General features: G+C 38.1%; 1 protein-coding gene across 1 annotated transcript in view; it reads right to left on the reverse strand.

Moving 5' to 3' along the window:
• Positions 1–244: 244 nt before the first annotated feature.
• Positions 245–22,272, reverse strand: part of LOC307127063 (uncharacterized protein) — a 46,094-nt gene continuing 24,066 nt past the window's right edge. Inside the window, exons 4-11 of the mRNA XM_079818038.1 lie at positions 12,641–12,756; positions 8,651–8,793; positions 8,435–8,519; positions 8,040–8,190; positions 3,588–3,781; positions 3,339–3,489; positions 2,967–3,094; positions 245–1,932 (exon numbers count right to left, since the gene is read on the reverse strand). Of these exons, the coding sequence (XP_079674164.1) occupies positions 1,627–1,932; positions 2,967–3,094; positions 3,339–3,489; positions 3,588–3,781; positions 8,040–8,190; positions 8,435–8,519; positions 8,651–8,793; positions 12,641–12,756 (1,274 nt within the window). The 3' untranslated portion in view covers positions 245–1,626. The remainder of the gene's footprint in view (positions 1,933–2,966; positions 3,095–3,338; positions 3,490–3,587; positions 3,782–8,039; positions 8,191–8,434; positions 8,520–8,650; positions 8,794–12,640; positions 12,757–22,272) is intronic.

Raw genomic sequence — 22,272 nt, forward strand, 5'->3', positions numbered from 1 at the left:
GGTTGTTTTGGCAACCCAGCGCTGGGTCAAAAAGGGACGTACCCAGCGCTGGGTTGTTTTAACCCAGCATGCTGGGTTGTTATTTTAACCCAATTATGGGTTAAAAATTACTACACTGCTGGGTTGATGTAACCCAAAATGGGTTGGAAGTTTAAACTAGAAATTTTAGTAATTAAAACGACTAAAATAACATCTACAGCAATACAGACTTCAGAAAACAAAAATAAAATTTCATATTTTTATTAATTTACATCACATTTACATTTAGTCATTTAGCAGACGCTTTTATCCAAAGCGACTTACAAATGAGAGCAATAGAAGCAACTACAACAGTCAGGGGCTACAGTATGCAAGTGCTGTAACAAGTCTCAGTTAATCTAACACAGAACACACAGGATTTTTTTTTTTTTTTTTTAATAAATTAGACAGACAGAAAAATGAATAGAATGTTAAGTGCTATTCTTGATTGGTCAGGTGCTGCTGGAAGAGATGCGTCTTTAGATGTTTTTTGAAAATGGCTACAGACTCGGCTGCTCGAATTGAGATAGGCAGGTCATTCCACCAGGTGGGGGCAGTCCAGGAAAAGGTCCGTGACAGTGATTTCATGCCTCTCTGGTATGGCACCACAAGGCGTCGTTCACTGGTAGAACGCAAACTCCTGGAGGGTGTGTATGTTTGAACAAGTGAGTTAAGGTAAATTGGTGCAGAGCCAGTGGTTGCTTTGAAGGCGAGCACCAGTGCCTTGAATTTGATGCGAGCGGCTATTGGCAGCCAGTGGAGTCTGATGAAGAGAGGCGTGACGTTAATCAAGTAAAATTGTCCATTTGTGAATACATTTTTTTAAATTTCCCATCACTCCCTACCCATTGACAAAATTCAATGAGACTTGAAATAACGAAGAAAATATGAAGTGAAATCTAAAAACATTTCATTTACATCAACATCTTGCACACAAGATATCATGTGAGCGAAATACTCAGAATCAATTGTAATGTAATTGTACTGTAGAAGAAAAGTACAAGTATTTAGAAGTAGTAAATATAAAAAGAACAGCAAAGAGGAAAGGTCTCAGACAGTACAAAAACTGTCATCAAAAATGAGTCAGAAAAATGAACCTTTTGAAGAAAATTTGAAATCTCAAAGCATTTACATCAACATCTTGAGCATACATCATGTGAGCGAAATACTCAGTAATCAATTGTAGTGTAATTGTACTGTAGAAGAAAAGTACAAGTATTTAGAAGTAGTAAATATAAAAAGAACAGCAAAGAGGAAAGGTCTCAGACAGTAATAACAAAAACTGTCATCAAAAAGGAGTCAGAAAAATGAACCTTTTGAAGAAAATTTGAAATCTCAAATTTACATCAACATCTTGAGCATACATCATGTGAGCGAAATACTCAGTAATCAATTGTAGTGTAATTGTACTATAGAAGAAAACTACAAGTATTTAGAAGTAGTAGTAAATATAAAAAGAACAGCAAAGAGGAAAGGTCTCAGACAGTAATAACAAAAACAGAGCAAAAATGAGTCAGAAAAATTAACCTTTTGAAGAACGTGAATTTGAAATCTTAAAACATTTCAAAGCATTTACATCAACATCTTGAGCATAACATCATGTGAGAATTACTGTTTGTCAGCAAAAATGAAGGCTCGCAAAACTCTCATTGTTGGGGTTTCATCCCCGGAAAGTCCATAAACTACAGTTTGTAAAAACTGCCACACTGTGGAACACTGTTTCGGGTAGTCTATGTCAAATACATAGAATGCCTTAAAGCAAACATCAACTGCAGCAAGCAATGTATTTTGCTCGAGTGCCTCTCCGTTGATAATTGCAAAGGCTTGAAAGCATTGGTTGTCTCCAAGCATGAGAACATGTGGAAATTCTTTTGAGTCTTTTGAGCACAGGTACTCAGCCATATTGGTCCCAATCTGAAAAGAAAAGAAAAAAAATAGAGAAGGGGGGGGGGGGGATTTAGGGGATTGGCATCAATTTAGAACGCAAAAAAGGTCAAACTAATGTAAATACCTTTAGGAACAGTAAAGGGTATGACACACCAAGCCGACCATCGGCCAATGTTAGCACTAGTCGGACCCCTGTTGTCCAACTTTTTGGCCCAGATGCAGATGACTCATGGCAACAACACATTTACCGTTTGATGTCACTAGTTTTTTAATGTTGGCTTGGTGTGTCATGGCCTTAAAGGGTTAGTTCACCCAAAAAGAAATACTTAAATTAAATCTGTTCATCATATAAAGCGATCAAGTCTCTTCAGAAAATTTGGAATACATTAGATTCATATGAATTAGTTTTACAATCTTTATTAACTTTTTGTAGCGTCAAAGTGGTAATTGTACAACCCCAAATCAGAAAAAGTTGGGACAGTATGGAAAACGCAAAAAAAAAGAAAAAAAGAAGTGATTTCTATATTTACTTTGACTTTGACTATTTCATTGCAGACAAAATGAACACAAAATATTTCATGTTTTGTCTGGTCAACTTCATTGGATGCATATTTACAAATGACATGAAGTTGACCAGACAAAACATGAAATATTTTGTGTTCATTTTGTCTGCAATGAAATACAAGTCAACGTAAATTTAGAAATCACTTCTTTTTTTTTTTTGGCGTTTTCCATACTGTCCCAACTTTTTCTGATTTGGGGTTGTATAAACTGTCACTAGAGGGACAGAAAACTCACATTTCATTAGAAATATCTTTATCCCATTCCAAAGATGAACAAAAGTCTTTAAGGTTTGGAATTTATTCATTTTATTTTTCGTAATTGATGACAATTTTCATTTTTGGGTGACACTAAATGTATTTTTTCACTCAAATTAAATTAAAAACATTACTAGATTTCTGACATTGATAATTGTAAAATGTGTCAGTCTGTGAAAAGGGTCCATACAATATATTGTAAATACTTAAACCATGTAGTTTTAGCAATGGCTGTTAACTTACAGGCTGTATGTCTATGAAGGCCTTCCGGGTTTCAATGAATGTTGGTTTAAACGTTTTCCTTCCAATCTTGTACACGGATGTTGGAAGGACTACAGGAAGTACTTGCAAGGCAACATCACTCTGCGTCTCTTTAGAATACAATGAAAAAAAATTTCACATTACTCAATTAAAAAAAAAAAAAGTATTCATAAAACTGCAATAAAATTTGACTGCAATAAATCTGGATGTATGACATTCATTTATTAAATTGTGTTACAAAGAAATAGTTAACAAAATGAAAATTGTCATGACTAACAGTAACTGTAAACAGGGAAAATCTCTCCTTTTTTAAGAATGACTGAATTATTTATTTGTAACAATAATACCCATTACCTGCGGACATCAAGTCTACACTGGAAAGTAGATCAAGAGTTTGTTTCTCTCTGCTGGCAAACTGCAGAATCTTATCCTTAAACACAGGTACCAAATTTTCGGTGAGTTTTGAAGCGGAGTCTGGATTCAAAATTAAGAAATCCTGGGATATCTAAAAAATACAAAACAAAGGCCAACATGGCAAAAAAAGTTGTAAAACAAAAAAGAAAATACTGAGCCAATGTTTTAATTTCTTAAATTTAAACCCACCATGCCTGGAGTGTCGAGGAGACGTGGATACTCCTTGAATATTTCCATGATTGTCTTGGTTCCATTGTCACGAATCCATTTGGCCCTATGGATAGACGTCTCCTTCATGTATTGCTCAACCTGACTTAGTGGCCAGATATTATTTTTAAGCCACTCAGTCATTTGAGTAGCTCTTTCTGAATCTACATTTGCCTCTGTTGAGAGCAGAAATGTAAAAATCACAAACAGGAATTTTGAATGGGAAAATATGTCAAGCGGGGACACACACACACACACACACACACACACACACACACACACACACACACACACACACACATAATATAAATATATATAATTCTGTCAACAATCCCGGGCATCTTTCACGCTGACCCTGGCTAATCAGTCCTTATTAGCTATGGTTCTATCTGTGTTGAGGTATTTTGAAATATCGCATCAGATGAGTGAAGGAAATGCAAAAAAATAGAAACAAAATTCTAAAAAAAAGTTTTTATACTCGTTTGAGGTGGTTTTTGACTAGTATGAAAACAAGTTAATGCAAATAATGGGAGATGTAAACGCATTTGCTGAATAAATTCTGATGTTGCGAACACTAAACCCACAGGAGGACTCTTTTTAGAGAACCAAATCATTTGGCTCAGCTCAGTAATAAGAGTCGGCTCTTTCAGCTCCCAAACAGCTCTTCATTTCAAACGGAACTCTTTAAATTCGGGCGGCGCTGTGATCGTAAACAAAGACGGGGTAGGCGTGGAGGTCTAAGAGCTAAGCTAAGGCTAACTCCTTACCGGCTCTCTTTACCCAGCATTTTCCTTGCCAATGTACGATCGCTAGTGAACAAAATGGAGGAGATTCGACTCAGCATTACACACAGTAAGAAACTTTTGAACTGTAACGTCCTAATCTTCACTGAAACCTGGTTAAACAGCGGAATACCGGACACCGCTATTGAGCTAGCGGGACGCCACACACTCCGGGCGGATAGAACACTAGATGGCTCCGGGAAGAGCAGAGGGGGTGGATTGTGCATTTATATTAACAAAGCTTGGTGCACAAACTCTGCTATTGTTGGGAGTCATTGTTCAGCTAACCTGGAGTTTCTCATGGTTAAATGTAGACCGTTTTATCTACCGCGGGAGTTCACCTCCACTATTATCACTGCAGCCTATATTCCTCCGGATGCTGATGCCAAGCTTGCTATGAAATAACTTCACGCAGCCATCAGTAAACAACAGACTGATCACCCGGAAGCTGCTTTTATTGTTGCAGGTGACTTTAATCATTCAAACCTAAAGTCAGTGCTACCCAAGTTTCACCAGCATGTTTCCTGCCACACCAGAGGAAACAAAACCTTAGACCATGTTTACACAAACATGGCTGGCGCTTACGTTGCGACACCCCTCCCCCACCTGGGACAGTCAGACCACCTCTCTTTGTTTCTATCACCCAAATATTCACCCCTCATCAACCGTGTGAAGCCATCAGTGAAGACCATCAAGGTTGTGGCCTGCGGTGGTTGACTCCACACTCCAGGAAAGGTTTCTAAACACAGACTGGAGTATGTTTGCTTCTCAAGCCACCAGTGGCGCTCACACGGACATTGACTCATTCACTTCCTCTGTATTGGATCATATCAATACCACCATCGACAGTGTTACAACCCAGAAACAGATCACCACATACCCTAATCAGAAGCCTTGGATGAACAGGGAAGTTCGACTCCTGCTGAAGTCACGCAATACTGCCTTCAGATCAGGTGATGCACAAGCCTACAGTACATCCAGAGCTAACCTGAAGAGGGGCATCAAAAAGGCCAAGCACTGCTACAAGCTAAAGATAGAGGGTCACTTTTCCAACTCTGACCCTCGACGCATGTGGCAGGGCATCCAGGCCATCAGTGACTACAAACCCCCCCACTCCACCCCCGCAGCCACTGATGTCAACTTCCTGAACGAGCTAAATTACTTTTATGCTCGTTTTGAAAGAGACAACAGAGAAACTGCCACCAAGCTCAAACCCTCAGCTGACCACCCACCAATCACACTCTCCTCCACAGATGTCTGCAAGGCACTGAGCCGGATCAGCGCACACAAGGCTGCTGGACCAGACAACATCCCTGGACGTGTGCTCAGGGCATGTGCGGAGCAGCTCGCTGGGGTTTTTACAGACATTTTCAACCTGTCTCTTGCCCAAGCAGCTGTACCGACATGCTTTAAACGCACTTCCATTGTGCCAGTGCCGAAACACTCTAACCTGAGGTGCCCTAATGACTACCGCCCTGTAGCACTCACACCCATCGTCATGAAGTGCTTTGAGCAGCTGGTCCTGGAACACCTAAAAGACTCTATACCATCCACATTGGACTCACACCAGTTTGCCTACCGCAGCAATAGGAGCACAGAGGATGCCGTTTCCATGGCACTGCACTCTGTGCTCACCCATCTGGACCATAAGAACACGTATGCATGCATGCTGTTTGTTGACTTCAGCTCAGCATTCAACACTGTCATCCCATCCAAGTTAATAGCCAAACTTGGAGACCTGGGCATCAACACTTCAATGTGTAACTGGATTTTGGACTTCCTAACTGACAGACCCCAGAATGTTCGTTCAGGATTCACCTGCTCCACATCCATCACTCTTAACACTGGTGTACCACAGGGCTGTGTGCTAAGCCCGTTTCTCTACTCCCTCTTCACCGCCGACTGCAAGCCTGTGTATGGATCTAATTCCATCGTCAAGTTTGCGGACGACACTACGGTGATTGGGCTCATCAGTAACAACGATGAGACTGCCTATAGGGAGGAGATCCAGCACCTGGCCACATGGTGCGCTGATAATAACCTGCTCCTCAACACCACCAAAACGAAGGAGCTCATCGTGGACTTCAGGAAGGAGTCAAGAGGCACACACGACACCATCCACATCAATGGACTGGCTGTTGAACGTGTCTCCAGTTTCAAGTTCCTGGGGATCCACATCTCGGCGGACATGTCGTGGACGACCAACACCTCCAGCCTGGTCAAGAAGGCTCACCAGCGCCTCTTCTTCCTGAGGACACTGAGGAAGAATCAGCTCTCCTCGGCTATCCTGGTGAACTTCTATCGCTGCGCAATAGAAAGCATCCTGACCAACTGTGTGGCAGTGTGGTATGGGAGCTGCTCTGTTGCGGAGCGCAAGGCACTGCAGCGGGTGGTGAAAACTGCCCAGCGCATCACAGGGACTCCACTGCCTGCCATCGAACACATCCAGAGGAAACGCTGTCTGCATCGAGCTCGCAGCATCCTCAAGGACTCCTCTCACCCAGCCCACAGACTGTTTTCTCTCCTGCCCTCCGGCAGGCGTTTCAGGATCCACCGGACCAGGACCAGCAGACTAAAGAACAGTTTTTTCCCCAGAGCTGTCTCTTTACTGAACTCTAACCACCGTTGATCCACTTCCCTCATAAACTGATAACTCTCCTACCTCACATCTTCCTTCACTTTGTTATTTGCACTACCGACTGTTTATCACAGTAACAACTGTTTACATATGCATCGTGCACTGCCATATCTTAACTGGATTATGCTCATTTGCACTGCCGACTGTATTTATAGTACCAATGTTTACATTTGCATTTTGCACTGTACTTCTAACTGTAATATGCAACCACTTTCCACTGCACTTTCCACTTTTTTTTTCCGGATAGCTCTGTCCATAATTTATTGCACTACCCTAATCCACTGCTATTCCTCATATTAGCCTAGCATATTATTGTATACCTCTATCTGTAAAATTCTGTTTATAGTAATAGCCATCTGTATATTGTATTCATAGTACATATTCACCTGTAAATTCTGTTTATAGTAATAGCCATCTGTATATTTATTCACTGTACATATTCACCTGTAAATTCAGTTCTGTTTATAGTAATAACGTCTCTCTATTTATACATATTTATACATATTCAGTACATATCCATGTCCTGCACTTACGCATCCATTGTATATCCTGCACTTGCTGCTATTGCACTTCTGGTTAGACCTAAACTGCATTTCGTTGCCTTGTACTTGTACTTGTACTTGTGTAATGACAATAAAGTTGAATCTAATCTAATCTAATCTAATCTTGTTTTCTGACCCAATATTACGGAGGATGTTTTTACCACACTGCTCGACCATATACAGTGACTGAATGTTATGTTAATGTGTATGTGCGTGCGACGAATCGAGAACAGAGGGGTAATGTACATGCACTTAAAAAAAATAACATTCAGCTAGTGACTACTTGAAGTGTGGCTGAGCAGTGTAGTGAAAGGATAATGATATTATTCTGTCTTGTATTAATATACAAAAAGGGAAAACGGCTCTCACTTAAAGCAGCTGGCTCATAGATCAATAAAATTTAACAAGTAGAGGCCATTCGCACCCAGAATCGGAAGTCCAAATTTTGCATATATATTAGACACAGACATACCTGGCAAAATAAAACTACTGCTAGTTCTTGGGTTCTCTGAAGAAACTCGATTTTGTCCTCCTTTTCTGACCCTTTTGCGCACGTTTCGAAGACGCTCCTCCAGGAAGCCAGTAGCAGGTCTGTGAAATCGACCTGGACTGAACCATGCTTCCTTGTGTTTAAAGAAAAAGAAAACAGTATTAAAAAGTGCAACACTGGCCCCATTTACATGAGTACATGAATGTGATTAAAGGAGTGTTTTCCCATCCCTGTTCCTGGTGGCACACCAGCATTACACATTTCTGAACTCTTCCTAATCAAACACCTGATTCAACTCATCAGCTCATTAGTAGAGAAATACAAAAATGCATATAAATACAGCAAAATCACATCCCTGTGTTAGACACTGTACTCACATAGCCTTTACCCTGGCAATCCTTAAGGTATGGAAACTGTTCAACTACTGATGAAGCCAGGGTGACTTTTGTACCTGCACTTGGGCTAAAAGAAACCATTTCATATTTTGAATTTTAACAATAGTACAAATGTACACACCAAGACATTTAATATATCCAAAAATATTCTAGCATTAAAATGTTTTACTTTACTTTGTATTGAAAATGTGTACTCACTTTTCTCCAAAGCGTTCAATAAGATGTGACACCAAGATCCGAACCATAGCTTGTCTCTCTTTAAGTGAAATGCAGTGCTTGTTTTCAATAGCATCTACAATACCTCTGCCATTGGGTGTTGCAAGAAGGATGTCTCTTACGCTCTAAAAAAAAAATTATATATTTTTGTTTAAATTATTGTGTTATTTTTGTTAGAAAAACATCCTACAAATTTCTTTAATTCATTCAACAACAAAAAAAGACAAGGCCTTTTCTAGCAACAGTCTGGTACCAGTTGATTCCTTTAATAGAAAATTGAATGGTAATGCATTTTTACAGCATGTTAGTTCTGCACAATATATTGTTTCAGCAATGATATCATGATGTGCACATTCACAATTCTGTTAATTTGACTAAACCATTTTGTCAGTGAAACTTACAAGATGTATATGATGTCAACAAATTGAGAAACCCTCTCAGTGTATTGTGATGTGCCCATGATGACTTAATTGATATTTATATTAATAGAATATGGTTTACAACTGCAAGAGGTAGTATTTGGTAGAAGGTGTAGACAAGCATAATTTAAAGGGTTAGTTAGGGTTATTTACTCACTGTCACGTTGTTCCAAACCCGCAAGACTTTCGTTCATCTTCAGAACATAAATTAATATCTTTTTGATGAAATCTGAGATTTGTCCCTCTTTTGACAGTCTTCACAACTAGCACTTTGAAGCTTCAAAAAGTTAATTTTTTTATATGAATCGAGCGGTTTAGTCCACATTTTCTGAAGAGACACCATCGATTTATTTGATGAACAGATAGAATTTAGGCTCACGCACATACATACAAACAAACAAACATTCAACTCACACATCAGTTGTGGTAAACAGAAGCTCAAGAATGTTCGCTTGACGTGTGAGAATCAATGAGGTTCAGGTTTATTCTCGCTGGTCAGGTTGAGCTTTTTATGCTGATCAGTTAATAAACAACTAAATTCAATCTGTTCATCAAATAAAAAACGATCGAGTAATTTCAGAAAATGCGGACTAAATCGCTTGATTTATATAAATTAGTTCTGCGATCTCTTTATGAACTTTTTGAAGCATCAAAGTGGTAGTTATGTAGACTGTCAATAGAGGGACAGAAAGCTCTCATATTTCATTAAAAAGATTTTAATTTGTGTTACGAAAATGAACGAATATTTTACGGGTTAGGAACGACATGATGGCGAGTAATTAATGTTTAATCATTTGAGTAAACTTACCCTTTAAACCAGGCATTCTCAACCCTGGTCATCGAGGGCCACTGATCTGCAGAGTTTAGCTCTAACCCTAAATCAAACAGACCTGAGCCAGCTAATTAAGCCTTTCAGGATTACTGGAAAGCTACAGGCAGGTGAGTTTGATCAAGGTTGGACCTAAACTCTGCAGGACAGTGGCCCTCGAGGACCAGGGTTGAGAACCCTTGCTTTAAACTAATATTGTTTTTGATTCCCCTCTCCCACCTAAAATAGCCTGTATCTCAGAGCAACGTAATGATTATTCTCATTCTCCTTAAAGGACATCACAACATGTAGAGGGTGGTGATCATCAACAGAATGAATGTCCACCAAATCAAGTGCAGAAGAAGGACACACAGAGAAGGCAAAAAAGTGTCTGTCAAATCCAACGGTGTCCCATTTTTTCACAATGAATTTGGCTTTGGAGTCAATGAGCACAATGCTCTGAATGGTTGCAAACTGGGGCTCACCATCAGCAGAGTGAGACACAAAAAGTGTCATTCCTGACCTGTAAGTAGTTCCTTTGCATTTAATCCAAGATGGCAAATAGACATCTGAGAACAATGGAGTTCCCTCAAAACCACATTTCACTTTCTCAAAACCCTCTATAGTTCCCAGGAGTGTGGTGTATCCTGGACCAACTTCAAAGTCATGTGAAAACATCTTCCCAGAGAGTAGGGTGTAGCACAACATCATCTGGTGTCGGAAAGTCTGCGTTTTACAGATATTGCGGAAATTGCAGGTTATATGGCTTAGTCTTTTGAAAAAGCCATGCTTTGCCTCAAAACGCATGCACCAGAACTGAACCAAAGGTCCAAGTTTCTTGATGGCCCCAGGATAATGAAGCATAAAGTGGTGTTTTGGCTTCAAATGCCTGTCTGGATAAAGCTCCAAAAACAGCCTATGGTGTTCCTCAATCAGATGCTGCAAAAATATAGCTGCCTCTTCAGTCAAGGCTGGAGAGAAAATCAACTCCATACAGCCAAGTAGTGAAAGTAGTAGTCCCCAGTGTTTCTCACCTTCTGGAATCAAATCTCCAATCATAAGAGGCAGCAGCCTTAGAAGGCACCACATCTGTGCTGCTGTTTGCCTCATGGACCCATCAGGGTTTTTAAGTTCCTGAGGTTTGATCGCAGATGGCTTGTTGTGACTATCAGAAAAACCATAGTCAAAGCTTGTCAGTCTATTAGTCAGCTGATCAAGTGTCAAGACTTTTTGTTCAATCAAAGAATTGAGAACAAGTTTGGTTTCATAACCTCCAACCCCTTCCAGAATGTCATGCATGACATCTGGAGTTACGTTGACAGTTACATGATAGAACTGCAGTTTATTGAGTGAACACTCTCTTTTGATGCCAGTTTCAGTTGGGTTATTCTGAAGCAGATCAGAGTGGTAGTTAACCCTGTTGCGCATCACTGACAGATCCTCAACTGTTTGTCCTCTCAAAACATCCCTTTGTACCCGACACCATCGACACACAGTTTTCGCTGAGAAGCTTTCTGTGTAGCCTAGGATACCATTAAGACCCAAGTTATCCCCACAAACCTGTGCGACTCCTGCTTTGACAGTGCCCTTGAAATGTTTTGTGACAACCTGAAATCCTTCCAATTCCAGATCTTTAATCTCAGACACAATTGGATCCAAGACAGCATTGATTCCATATGTTTTTACATCGTCTGTCTTGTACACTGCCAACAAGAAGTGAGAGTTCAGGCTGGAAAGATACTCAGGATGCAAGCATTTAAGAGTAAAATAAATAAAACCTAGCTTGTGAACTGAGGTTTTTGATCCGAGGGGATTGACCATCTCACAATCATCATTGTAAATGACAAGAGGAATGGACAACTCTTTAGAAAAGAGTTCATTTGCTTTGAAGATTGTGCCGTCTTTAAAATCTTCAAGACCAGTGCTTTCTTGATTTTGCCACTCAAAGATTTTCTCCATTGTTCCTGGACTTTCTAAAACCTGCTTCAGCAAAGGCTTTAGAGGAACACGTTGAAAAGTGTCTCGGACTGCCACTTGTCTAACAGTCCCCGTCAATGTGTCTCTCTGTTGAGTGTATGAAAAGCCAGGGAGAGGTACTTCCTCTGGCTGCACAAAGCATCCAGACTGAGTAAAATACTGCATTTGTTTGTACTCTGACTCAAATCCCTGAAATGGTTGAGCCGCACACGCAAAATGTTCTAAGAGTTTCTGGGTCCCAGGACTCTCGCTGTGGCCTATCTCTCTTAAAAAAGAGACTGTGTTTCTCTGTAGAGATCCAACAACATCACTGATAAGGCTGGATGTGTGATCTACCACAAAATTAACAGTACTCAATGTCTGGGAGGAATTTGACCTTAATTTCGCTAAAAACAAAGCTACTCTGTCTTGTATATTTTCTTCCTCTAACTCATCAAATTGTTCTTCAGCAATTTCATCAGTCCTCATCACACTGCTCAACAGCATCTAAAACTGAATTTGATAAATTATCAGGCTCAACCAAAGGGGTTTCCTCCACTTCATTTCCAATGTCATTAACATGCTCCAGTAGGTGTCTTCTAAATGATCTAATAATACTGAATGTGCGATGACATCCAGATTGAGCACACTGAAAGTAACTAGATGTAGAAAATACATGATGTACAACCCTCAAATGTGAAAATAAAGCTCTGATATTAGGCCCCAAAGACCTTTTGCATTTAAAGCAGATGAACCCCATGCCTTCTACACCTAATACCTTGTACTTACATCAAGTGCATTCTTGAGGTACTTCTTGAATTTTAAACGAAGTCCAATAATGGGGATAAGAGAGGTCAGTGTGACATCATCTAAAAGAAGGAGGGTTTCTTGATCAATCTTCTCAGCTGTAAGAGAAAAAAAAAATGCAGAACATAAGTATTTTGATGGAGATGATGAAACATATCATTTTATAATGGAGGGATACACTTTTTTGGGCTTCAAATATTGGGATGCCATTCAATGCTTGGATTATCCAGGACATTTTTTGGTCCCACTTTATATTAGGTGGCCTTAACTACTATGCACTTACATCAAAAAATAAGTAATATGTACTTATTGTGTTCATATTGTATTGTAAAACACTTTGGCTGATATTGAGGTGAGATACGGGTAAAGTTAGGGACAGGTGTGGTGGCAGGGCTCCAGACTAACTTTTTTCACTAGGAGCACAGTGGCCCCTAACTGAAAATTTTAGGGGCACAACTAGAAAATTTAGGGCCGCACACACCGTAAATCAACATGCTAACCAAATCTACTGATTTCCACTGTATTACTAATAGGGATGGGTATCATTAAGGTTTTAAGGGTATTACTACTCTTACCAATACTGCTTATCGATCCGGTACTTTAACGGTATTCTGTATTCTTATTGGTTCTTTTTATTATACTGTATTTTTTTTATGAAAAACAAACAAACAACATAATTAAGAACATAATTAACATGGCTTTATAATCTGAAAAGTAAAATATCTATAGCAAAAGAAACAGCAATGTTTGAACAAAAATATAAAACATCTATTTGCAAATGGACCAGTGTGCAGGCATTCGGAAGGTCTGCTAACATTAATATTACTTAGAAAGAACAAACCTACAAAGAAATCTAATAAAGTAATGAAATAACACTGCATAGTTTTCACTGTATAAATTTATAGATTAATGCTTATAAAAGCTAAAGTTATTCATTCAAGAGATGTGCTTATTTTCTCTTTGCCTTTAGTTTGATTCGAATTAATGGCTCAATCGTCAGCAGGTTTATTAGACGCTGCCCCTTTAAGACCGAATGCAGAACTAATATCATATTCTCCTATTTCTCCAAACTATTTACACCCATTTAAGATATAAACTATTAAAATAACTACTCTCAAATCCGGTCATTTCGACACAGGCTATTTGTTGTGTATTTGATGGTTTAGACACGCACACAAAGCCTAAAATATAAAGTGCAAGTCGGTCCATTTCGCAGCACACACACATAAGCCGCCTTGAAGTTGGAAACAGCGTCTCTTGCGCGGATTATTGTGCATTTAATAGCTCTTTATTATCAAACATCCCGCAGTTTAGCAACAGTAGAGACTGCAGTTTACAACAATCAGTAGGTGCGTTTAGATGGAGCACTGTAATCGGTTTAAAAATCCAATCCGAATGAAAATGCCCCATATAAACACCTCAATCGGAATAAAAATGGCCAAACCGGATGAAATTGTAATCAGTTTGAGAGAGGTGGGATAAACCTTTTCATGAACCGATCAAACGAAAAATTCCACCATGTAAACGACCTGATCCGATTACTTTGAGTGTACGTGTGACCTCCTCAACTGAAGAGCACGCGCCGCACTCACACCAGGCTAATGTTGACAAGAGAGGAAAGTTCATTTTTCTTAGGTATTAAACTTTTTATTTCGTAACATGGTGTTGGAATAATGACACAGACATAGCCTGGCTACACCATCTCATCTTGACAGCATTTGTCCTAGGCTTGAACTGTGCCTGACAGAATAATTTATTTTTCTGAGGTGATTCTTACACTTTACAACAAATAGCTTTTATAAAATGATATAAGGTGGCCGTTAAGAGTTGCCATTTCAACAGGGAACATTCAAGCTGCTGGAGAGGACGTGTCGACATTTTTCTGTTTCACGTTAGTTAAGTTAGATATAAAAAAAAAAGTTCAACAACTGCTTCAAATTGGTTAAGTAACATTACCCACAGTCTACTTTAATTACTTTTGTTAATATTTATACCTTTGTGATTATGGTGTCTTTCCTTAATCATCTGAAATATCTATGTTTACTACTAGTAATGATGCTGAACACGTCTATGCTTTCATTCATGTTTCACCGTACATCCTATGTTTTTATTAATAATTTGAGTGCATTTTATTGTTAATTTTGTGTTTTTCAAAATAAATGAATTGAATTCATTTTGATTCAGCATTCATCATTCACAGCTTTTGAAATAGCCATTGTATAGGACATAAATTAGGTTAAACTACTGCATGTCCGCCCACAGAAAAATAAATAAATATAAAAATTACCAACACAGAACTATTGATCCACAATACTAACATTACGAATCTGATGCGGCAGACAAACAGTGTGCGCGTGTCACAAAATGATTCCGACTGAAAGTCAGCACATGTAAACACCAGATCGGTTTAGATAACTCATGTAAACAGTCCAGTGAATCTTTCAATCGGAATGACAAAAAAGTGCGCATGTAAACGTGGCTACTGATTCTGACGTTAAGTTTAGGTTGAGGGAGAAATGACAGCAAGGCTGTGAAGGTAAGGATGTCGCGCTCGACGGAACACGGCTATAGGAATAGTTTACCTCATATCATCTTTTTATAATTCTTGGAAGCCGAAATCGAAAATAAAATTATATTAATATCACAGCACATCCCTAAAGTTTAAGCAGACTAAACTGTTGTTTAGTTCTCTTGGCCATCGTCACTCAAACCCCTTCCACCCGAAGTGTCCCGCCCGCGGGATACCCCCCCGCGATTTTTTTTCGCGGGGGGGTTACTAAGCAACCACTGAATGTAATAACATAAAATAGGTATCATTTTAAAGCTTAGAATCTCAGCTTTTCAATGCATCTATCCATGTTGGGAAACTCGAGTGCTGAGTTATTAATCTAAAACGGAGTGTACCGCCCGAGGGCGCCACCTAGCTGTGACAAAAATTAATTGTCATATTTTTCAAAACTACTGCATTGATCAACACAAAATAGGTGTCATTTGAAAGCTTAGAGTCTAAACTTTACAATGAATGTAGCCATTATGATTATGTCCAAAGTAGTGATGAGTTATTTGCTGATAAAATGAAAAAAAAAAATCATAATTTATGGAGGGGGGGGGGGATTATTATGTTCTGCCATGTGTCAATCACATCATACAGCTCAGATAGTCATGTGTCATATGTCATTTGAAAGGTCTCGTGGAGCAGAATACAACAAGCCTAATTGTTTTGGGCTTTGACTAAACTTTTAGCAAGTTTTTGTAAGTTAAGTCCTGCAAGACCCATATGTAAATAATATACTGATGCAGCATTCATGTGGCGTTTTTCGCTTGTAACTTCATGAAACGTGGAAAATGGCACATCATTATTTACAGCAGATTCTCACGATTAAAAAGAGCCCAACGTCACCATAATCTGTCTTTTTAGATCTATAGATATCCCTCGTTGAAATATGGCACACAGAAAACCTCACAGGAGCACATGAGCGGAGTACAAAAATAGCAGTTGCTTAGACTTGGCGTTTTTGCTGGTAACTTCATGAAACAAGCTCCGATCGTTAAAAATGGCACACCCTTATTTACAGCAGATTCACACGATTAAAAAGAGACCAAGAACACAACAATCCGTCACTCTCATCCAAAGTTCTCACTCATTGAATTAAAACCTCACAGGCGCAAATATGCTAAATATGCTAACGTTGTGCTAAAGTCGCGTTTATGCTTGTAACTTCATGAACCAAGCTCCGATCGTTGAAAATGACACACCTTTATTTACAGCAGATTCACACGATTAAAAAATCGGCTCAGATCAGAAGTTATGATTTATTGAATTATGTACATGAAACCTGACAGGAGCACATGCTATTTTTGCACAAAAGTCACGTTTATGCTTACAACTTCATGAAACTTTCTCCGATCGTTAAACATGGCACAACATTATTTACAGAAGATTCCAACGATTAAAAAGAGACCAAGGACATCATAATCCGTCACTCGGATCAGAAAATATGGCTCATGGAATTATTACACCTTAAAACCTAACAGGCGCACATACTCTTAAATAAGCTATTGTTGCACTAACATCGCGTTTATCATTGTAACTTCGTGAAACGTTCTCTGATCGTTGAAAATGGCACATCATTATTTACAGCAGATTCTCACGATTAAGAAAAGACCAAGAACACCACAATCCGTCACTCAGATCAGAAGTTATGATTTATTGAATTATTACACATTATAGCCTGACAGGAGCACATACGCTAATAAACAGTAGCTTTAAAGTCGCGTTTACGCTTGTAGCTTCATGAAACTTTCTCCGATCGTTAAACATGGCACAACCTTCTTTGCAGGAGATTCCCGCGATTAAAAAGAGACCAAGGACACCATAATCCATTGCGTCGATCACGAGATATTCCTCACAGATGATGTGTTGATCAGTGCTGGTTGGGAGCACATGGCCATTTACGTTATATAGCAGCTAGAGGGCGCCCGGGGGCGGTACACTCCGGTTTAGATGAATAACTCAGCGCTCGTCAAGAGCATATAAAAAATGATAGATTCATTGAAAAGCTGAGATTCTAAGCTTTAAAATTATACCCATTATGTGTTATTATATAATATATATAATATAATATACATAATATTGTAATAATATAATGTTTTATCAGCAGTTTCTCAGCATTAGATTGTCCAAATGTAATAATAATTTATATTTTCTAAAAATATTAAAAGTGTTTTAACAAATAATACATTCTTTTTGACTCTCCTTGCTATAATTTGAGTTATGAGTCTTTCAATTTGTGTATTTCTCTCAGAAAACAACAGTTTTGTAAATGTCAAGGACTGAACAAAAAGGCTACCTTTGTTCTAAATGCTGTAACTTTTGATTACTTTATGATATCGCCACAAAATTTGATCCAGATGCAGACCACATATAGGAGAACATCACCAAAAAATAATTTTTCTGCTGCCCTATTTCCTTCCTGAGTTATTGAATGTTAAATAAGAAATATTTATAAAATTATTAAAAAAATATTTTAAAATATTCCCTTTTATCAGCAGTTTCTCAGCAATATATTGTCCAAATATAATACAATTTATATTTTCCAAAAATATAAAATGTTTGCTAACAAAAGATACCTACCATTTGACTCTCCTTACTATAGTTTTGGAGTTGTGAGTCTTTAAAGTTGTATATGTCACTCAGAAAACAACAGTTTTCTAGATTTTTTCAGGGTGTCAAGGATTGAACAAAAAAGCTACTTTTGTTCTAAATGCTGTAACTTTTGATTACTTTATGCAATCGCCACAAAATTTGATCCAGATGCAGACCACATATATGGGAACATCACCAAAAAAGAATTACACTGCTGGCCTATTTCCTTCCTGAGTTATTGAATGTTAAATAAGACATATTTGTAAAATTATTAAAAATATATAGAAAAAAATGCCTTTTATCAGCAGTTTCTCAGCAATATATTGTCCAAATATAATAAAATTTATATTTTCCAAAAATATAAAATGTTTGCTAACAAATGATACCTACCATTTGACTCTCCTTACTATAGTTTTGGAGTTATGAGTCTTTAAAGTTGTATATGTTACTCAGACAAAAAAACTCTAAAAATACCTTCAGGGTGTAAGGGGTTAAGCTGACGTGTTGTGTTCGCTGTAGGCTCTCTCTCTCTTCTGGATTGTGAATAGCAAAAATGCATCACAGACAAATGGTTTAATATTATCTCATATAGAAACGGCTGGGAAAGATAGAATTATAACAGATATAACATCTATCACGCAGTGATGTCTGTAATCACTTTGATCACAAAAAATTAAATTAAGTGCAAGATGTGCATCGCTAATCTGTCATATACATAGCATTATAATGATAACAAGATTGCTTGTGGTGCTAATGGCACAGCCATACGACGCAAATTACATGACAAAAAAATTTAAAAATAGAAAATCCGTTCAATTTCATTTCTTCAAAATTTATTTTTCTGATGTCACAATTTAGCAAAAGTAAAATTGAAAAAAGGGGAGAAAATGGCAAATATCCATTCATGTAACCGAAAAACTAAAAAAAATGAACGTCTGGTTTAAATTTAATTTTTGCATTTGCATTGTATAGTCTGAAAAATGTATTGTGAAGTGGACCATGATGCATCATAAAAAATTATATAATCAAATTGTTACCCTCAGAATTGTAATCGAATCGTGAGTGAGGCAAGTGAAGATTCAAACCTTTTCTAAAAATACACTTGTTTGAACAGCAGATTTGATAAATTACACTAATTTTTCAGTCTTAAAGTGTGCAAGTGGCTTACAATTACAATTAACCCTGTAAAATATTACTACATACCTTCAAATGTGGGAATTAACTCTTCAAGATTCCATTCTCTTAGTTTAGTTTTCACATATTCGTCCATCTAAGATCAAATAACAGATAAAATACATTTTATGACTAAATTATGTACATCCCAATTACAGAGTGGCAAGGCAAAATTGGTGGGCATGTTAGTTAGTTGTTATATTAATTGCTAGTTAACATTATTGAACTAGGCAAGTGTAGTCAGGTTTATAGAACTGAAAACATGTAAAACGTCTCATTGCTCTTAGTTAAATCAGGGTCGATGATGTCAAATATACAAGGCATAACAGAGTTGAAATTAGAAGTGGGAAAATGAGACGGAACGTTAGCTGGATTTAACACTCTTCTGCGTCAAAGCAGCATTTGGCAAAAACTAAAAATTATGAAATTATAATTTAACAAGTACAACAGTAACAAAAAGGTCTTACTGTTTTGCATTTATTTTTCAATATCCTTCGATGCACTTTCCAGTCATTTCAGAAAGATCACAGTGCTTGCTGCCTTTACATTCTATAAAACAAAAATTAATGTCAGTCAAAAGGCATTTTATTATCACAGAAAACTTGAGAAAAGCTCTTATCCAAATTAACTTAACGTATCTCGGGAGAGGCACGGACAAAATGGCGGTCGAGGTAACGTTAAAAAATATATATATATACTGTATATACGTTTAAATAGATACAAATGTAAAGTAAGTATAGTAAGTAGATTGCTCGTAGTAAAATAATAACATCTACTGTCATTAATGTACAGTTAAACGAAAGCAGGAGCGGAAAATTTGTTAAGTAACGTTAACGTTATGTTCTGACAGAAGACCAAGCTAGAATAGTAAGTTAAACTTCACCGAATCAAACCCGTAGCTAATACAGCAAATAATATAATAAAGTAAAGTTAACATATTCAGAAGCAATTTTTAAAAATGGACTTAACTTACCTTTTCCCTTCCAAATGCCAGCGTCGTGATGACAGTGTGGCGCGCTTTCTTCCTAGTCCACTGAACAGAGAATTGTGTCGTATGAGACGCACCGCGGCTGTCATTCGGCCGTGAGGTCGAATCTCAATTGAGCTGAGAGCATAAAACTGCGTTTATACAGTAAAATCGTTAGAGAAATATTGAATATATGTTGATAACAGCCTCTATTAACAGAATTTTTGGAAATAAGACATAAGAAACCCAATAAAAGCGGCAGTTAAGACTTGAGGCAAAAAACCGCGAATATTTCCATATAAGCTCTTTTCTAACTTTTCCACCTTCCACGAAATCTCAAAATACTCTTGGATAAAAAACAATTGATAACTACTTGAAATTTGTATATTTACTTACCATAAACTGCATAAACGTCTTTTATTCGCTTCCTCCTGAATGCGCTAAGAAAATGGCGGCTTCTCCAACTGGTGTCGCCCGTGTTTTTGCGTGACGTGCGTGCTCTCTTTCACGTCCGCGTTCCCAACCCAGCACGCTGGGTTGCAGGTTAAGAACAACTTTCAACCCAAATTGGGTTAAATCAACCCAGCATTCTTACCCAGCAGTCTCAACCCAGCGTTTGGGTTGAAAAAACAACCCAGCATTTTTTAGAGTGTAGGATGGCTTGAGGGTGATTTATGGATGAACTATCCCTTTAATGCATGATGAGGAGGATAGTCTGAGTGGCCAAAGACTCTCCAAGGATCACACATGGAGAGTCGCAGAGATTAGTTGAGTCTCATATCAAATACCCACAGATAATAAAAAAAAATTAAAATCACCTGACAGCCTCAGCTTAGGTGTAACGATTCACTCGTTTTCTCAATGCATCGATCTTGAAACATGTATTTTTGAATCGTTGATTTTGGTCAATAATCGAGTTAAAATGCTTAGAATCGAATGAATCGCAATTCAATATTTTAAAATAAACATTAGACTATACTACTTGCATGAATTAATGGAGACGTTGCACCGACATCATTGCACGCCCTCACAGCTCTCCTTCACAGACACACTGAACTCTTTACCACCTTTCACTGGATTGCGCTCGCGCTCCGTCCGTAGCTCTCAACTTATGTTCATTATCTGTAGTCATTTGTTGTCTCCATCTGCTTGTTTGATTGTAATAATAAGCAGGCTGACTGTAACGTTTTTCAATTGATTGTACTATTGTACTACTTTGTGAAGCAACCTTGGGTTCTTGAAGGCGCTATAAAAAAAAACATTAATATTAATATTATTATTAATAAACTAAATGACAGCATGCTGAAGACTGGTGTGCAAACGGTAGCTCAGGTAAGTCAACAAACACATGAGGAGAAGTGTTAGGATAATATGACAGACATGCACATTCGGACAGGATTAGATTTCTCAGAGGACCGCTGAATTTGCCGAAAAACTGTATGTAATTTACCCTGGAGGTTGTGTGAGAAAAAAAGACTTGGCAGATTTGGACAGGATTAAAATCGCAAAGTACAAATTTCTCGAACGTCCCCCTGAAAAACTAGTCCTGTCTGAATAGAGTTTACATTGATTGTGTTTACATGCACGTTCTTAAGCCTGGAATTCCCTCCCTCTATCTCTACGCGACACCGCTAAAAACATACATTACAGTATATTTCCAACCATCCTCTGCCTAGGTTTTTTTTTCTTTCTTTCTCCTCCCCCCTCTTCCCTGTATATTTGTATGTCTATGTTCTACATTGTTCTTCATTGATACTATGTTTACGTATGTATTTTCTTGTACAGCGACCTTGAGCTTGGGAAAGCCGCTATATAAATAAAACGTATTATTATTATTATTATTAAGCCGATTATGCTTAATAAGCCGACAACGAACATGGTCATGTGAATGCGGTAATCCGTTTTCTTTTATCGGAGTACGGTCATAAACGGCTTAAACATAAACAGGTTGACACAGGTAGCTTTTTGCCTCTTACCCCGATTTTGCGCGGCATGTAAACGCATTAACCTGCTTTCTGTGGGCTTATTGAAGTGCGCATGTGGGATACGTGACAGGAACGCATCCTTAGAGCAGATTTAAACGCATCCAGTCAGAGCGAGCGTTTTGCATGAAAGAAAGAAGGAAATATTTCACAAACACAGACTCTTTGGCCTAGTCCACACGTACATGGGTATTTTTATAAACCGAGTATTTCCCTCCGTTTAAAAAAAAAAATTAAAAAAAATCGCGTCCACATGAAAACGCATTACACACTAGGAAGCGCTGTCAAGAGCATGCCAAACCAACAAGTGGCAATATAACCCTAACCATAAAGCCATGTTGGCCAA

This window comes from Gobio gobio (genome assembly GCF_949357685.1).
Source record: "Gobio gobio genome assembly, chromosome: 5".
Classification (NCBI taxonomy): domain Eukaryota; kingdom Metazoa; phylum Chordata; class Actinopteri; order Cypriniformes; family Gobionidae; genus Gobio; species Gobio gobio.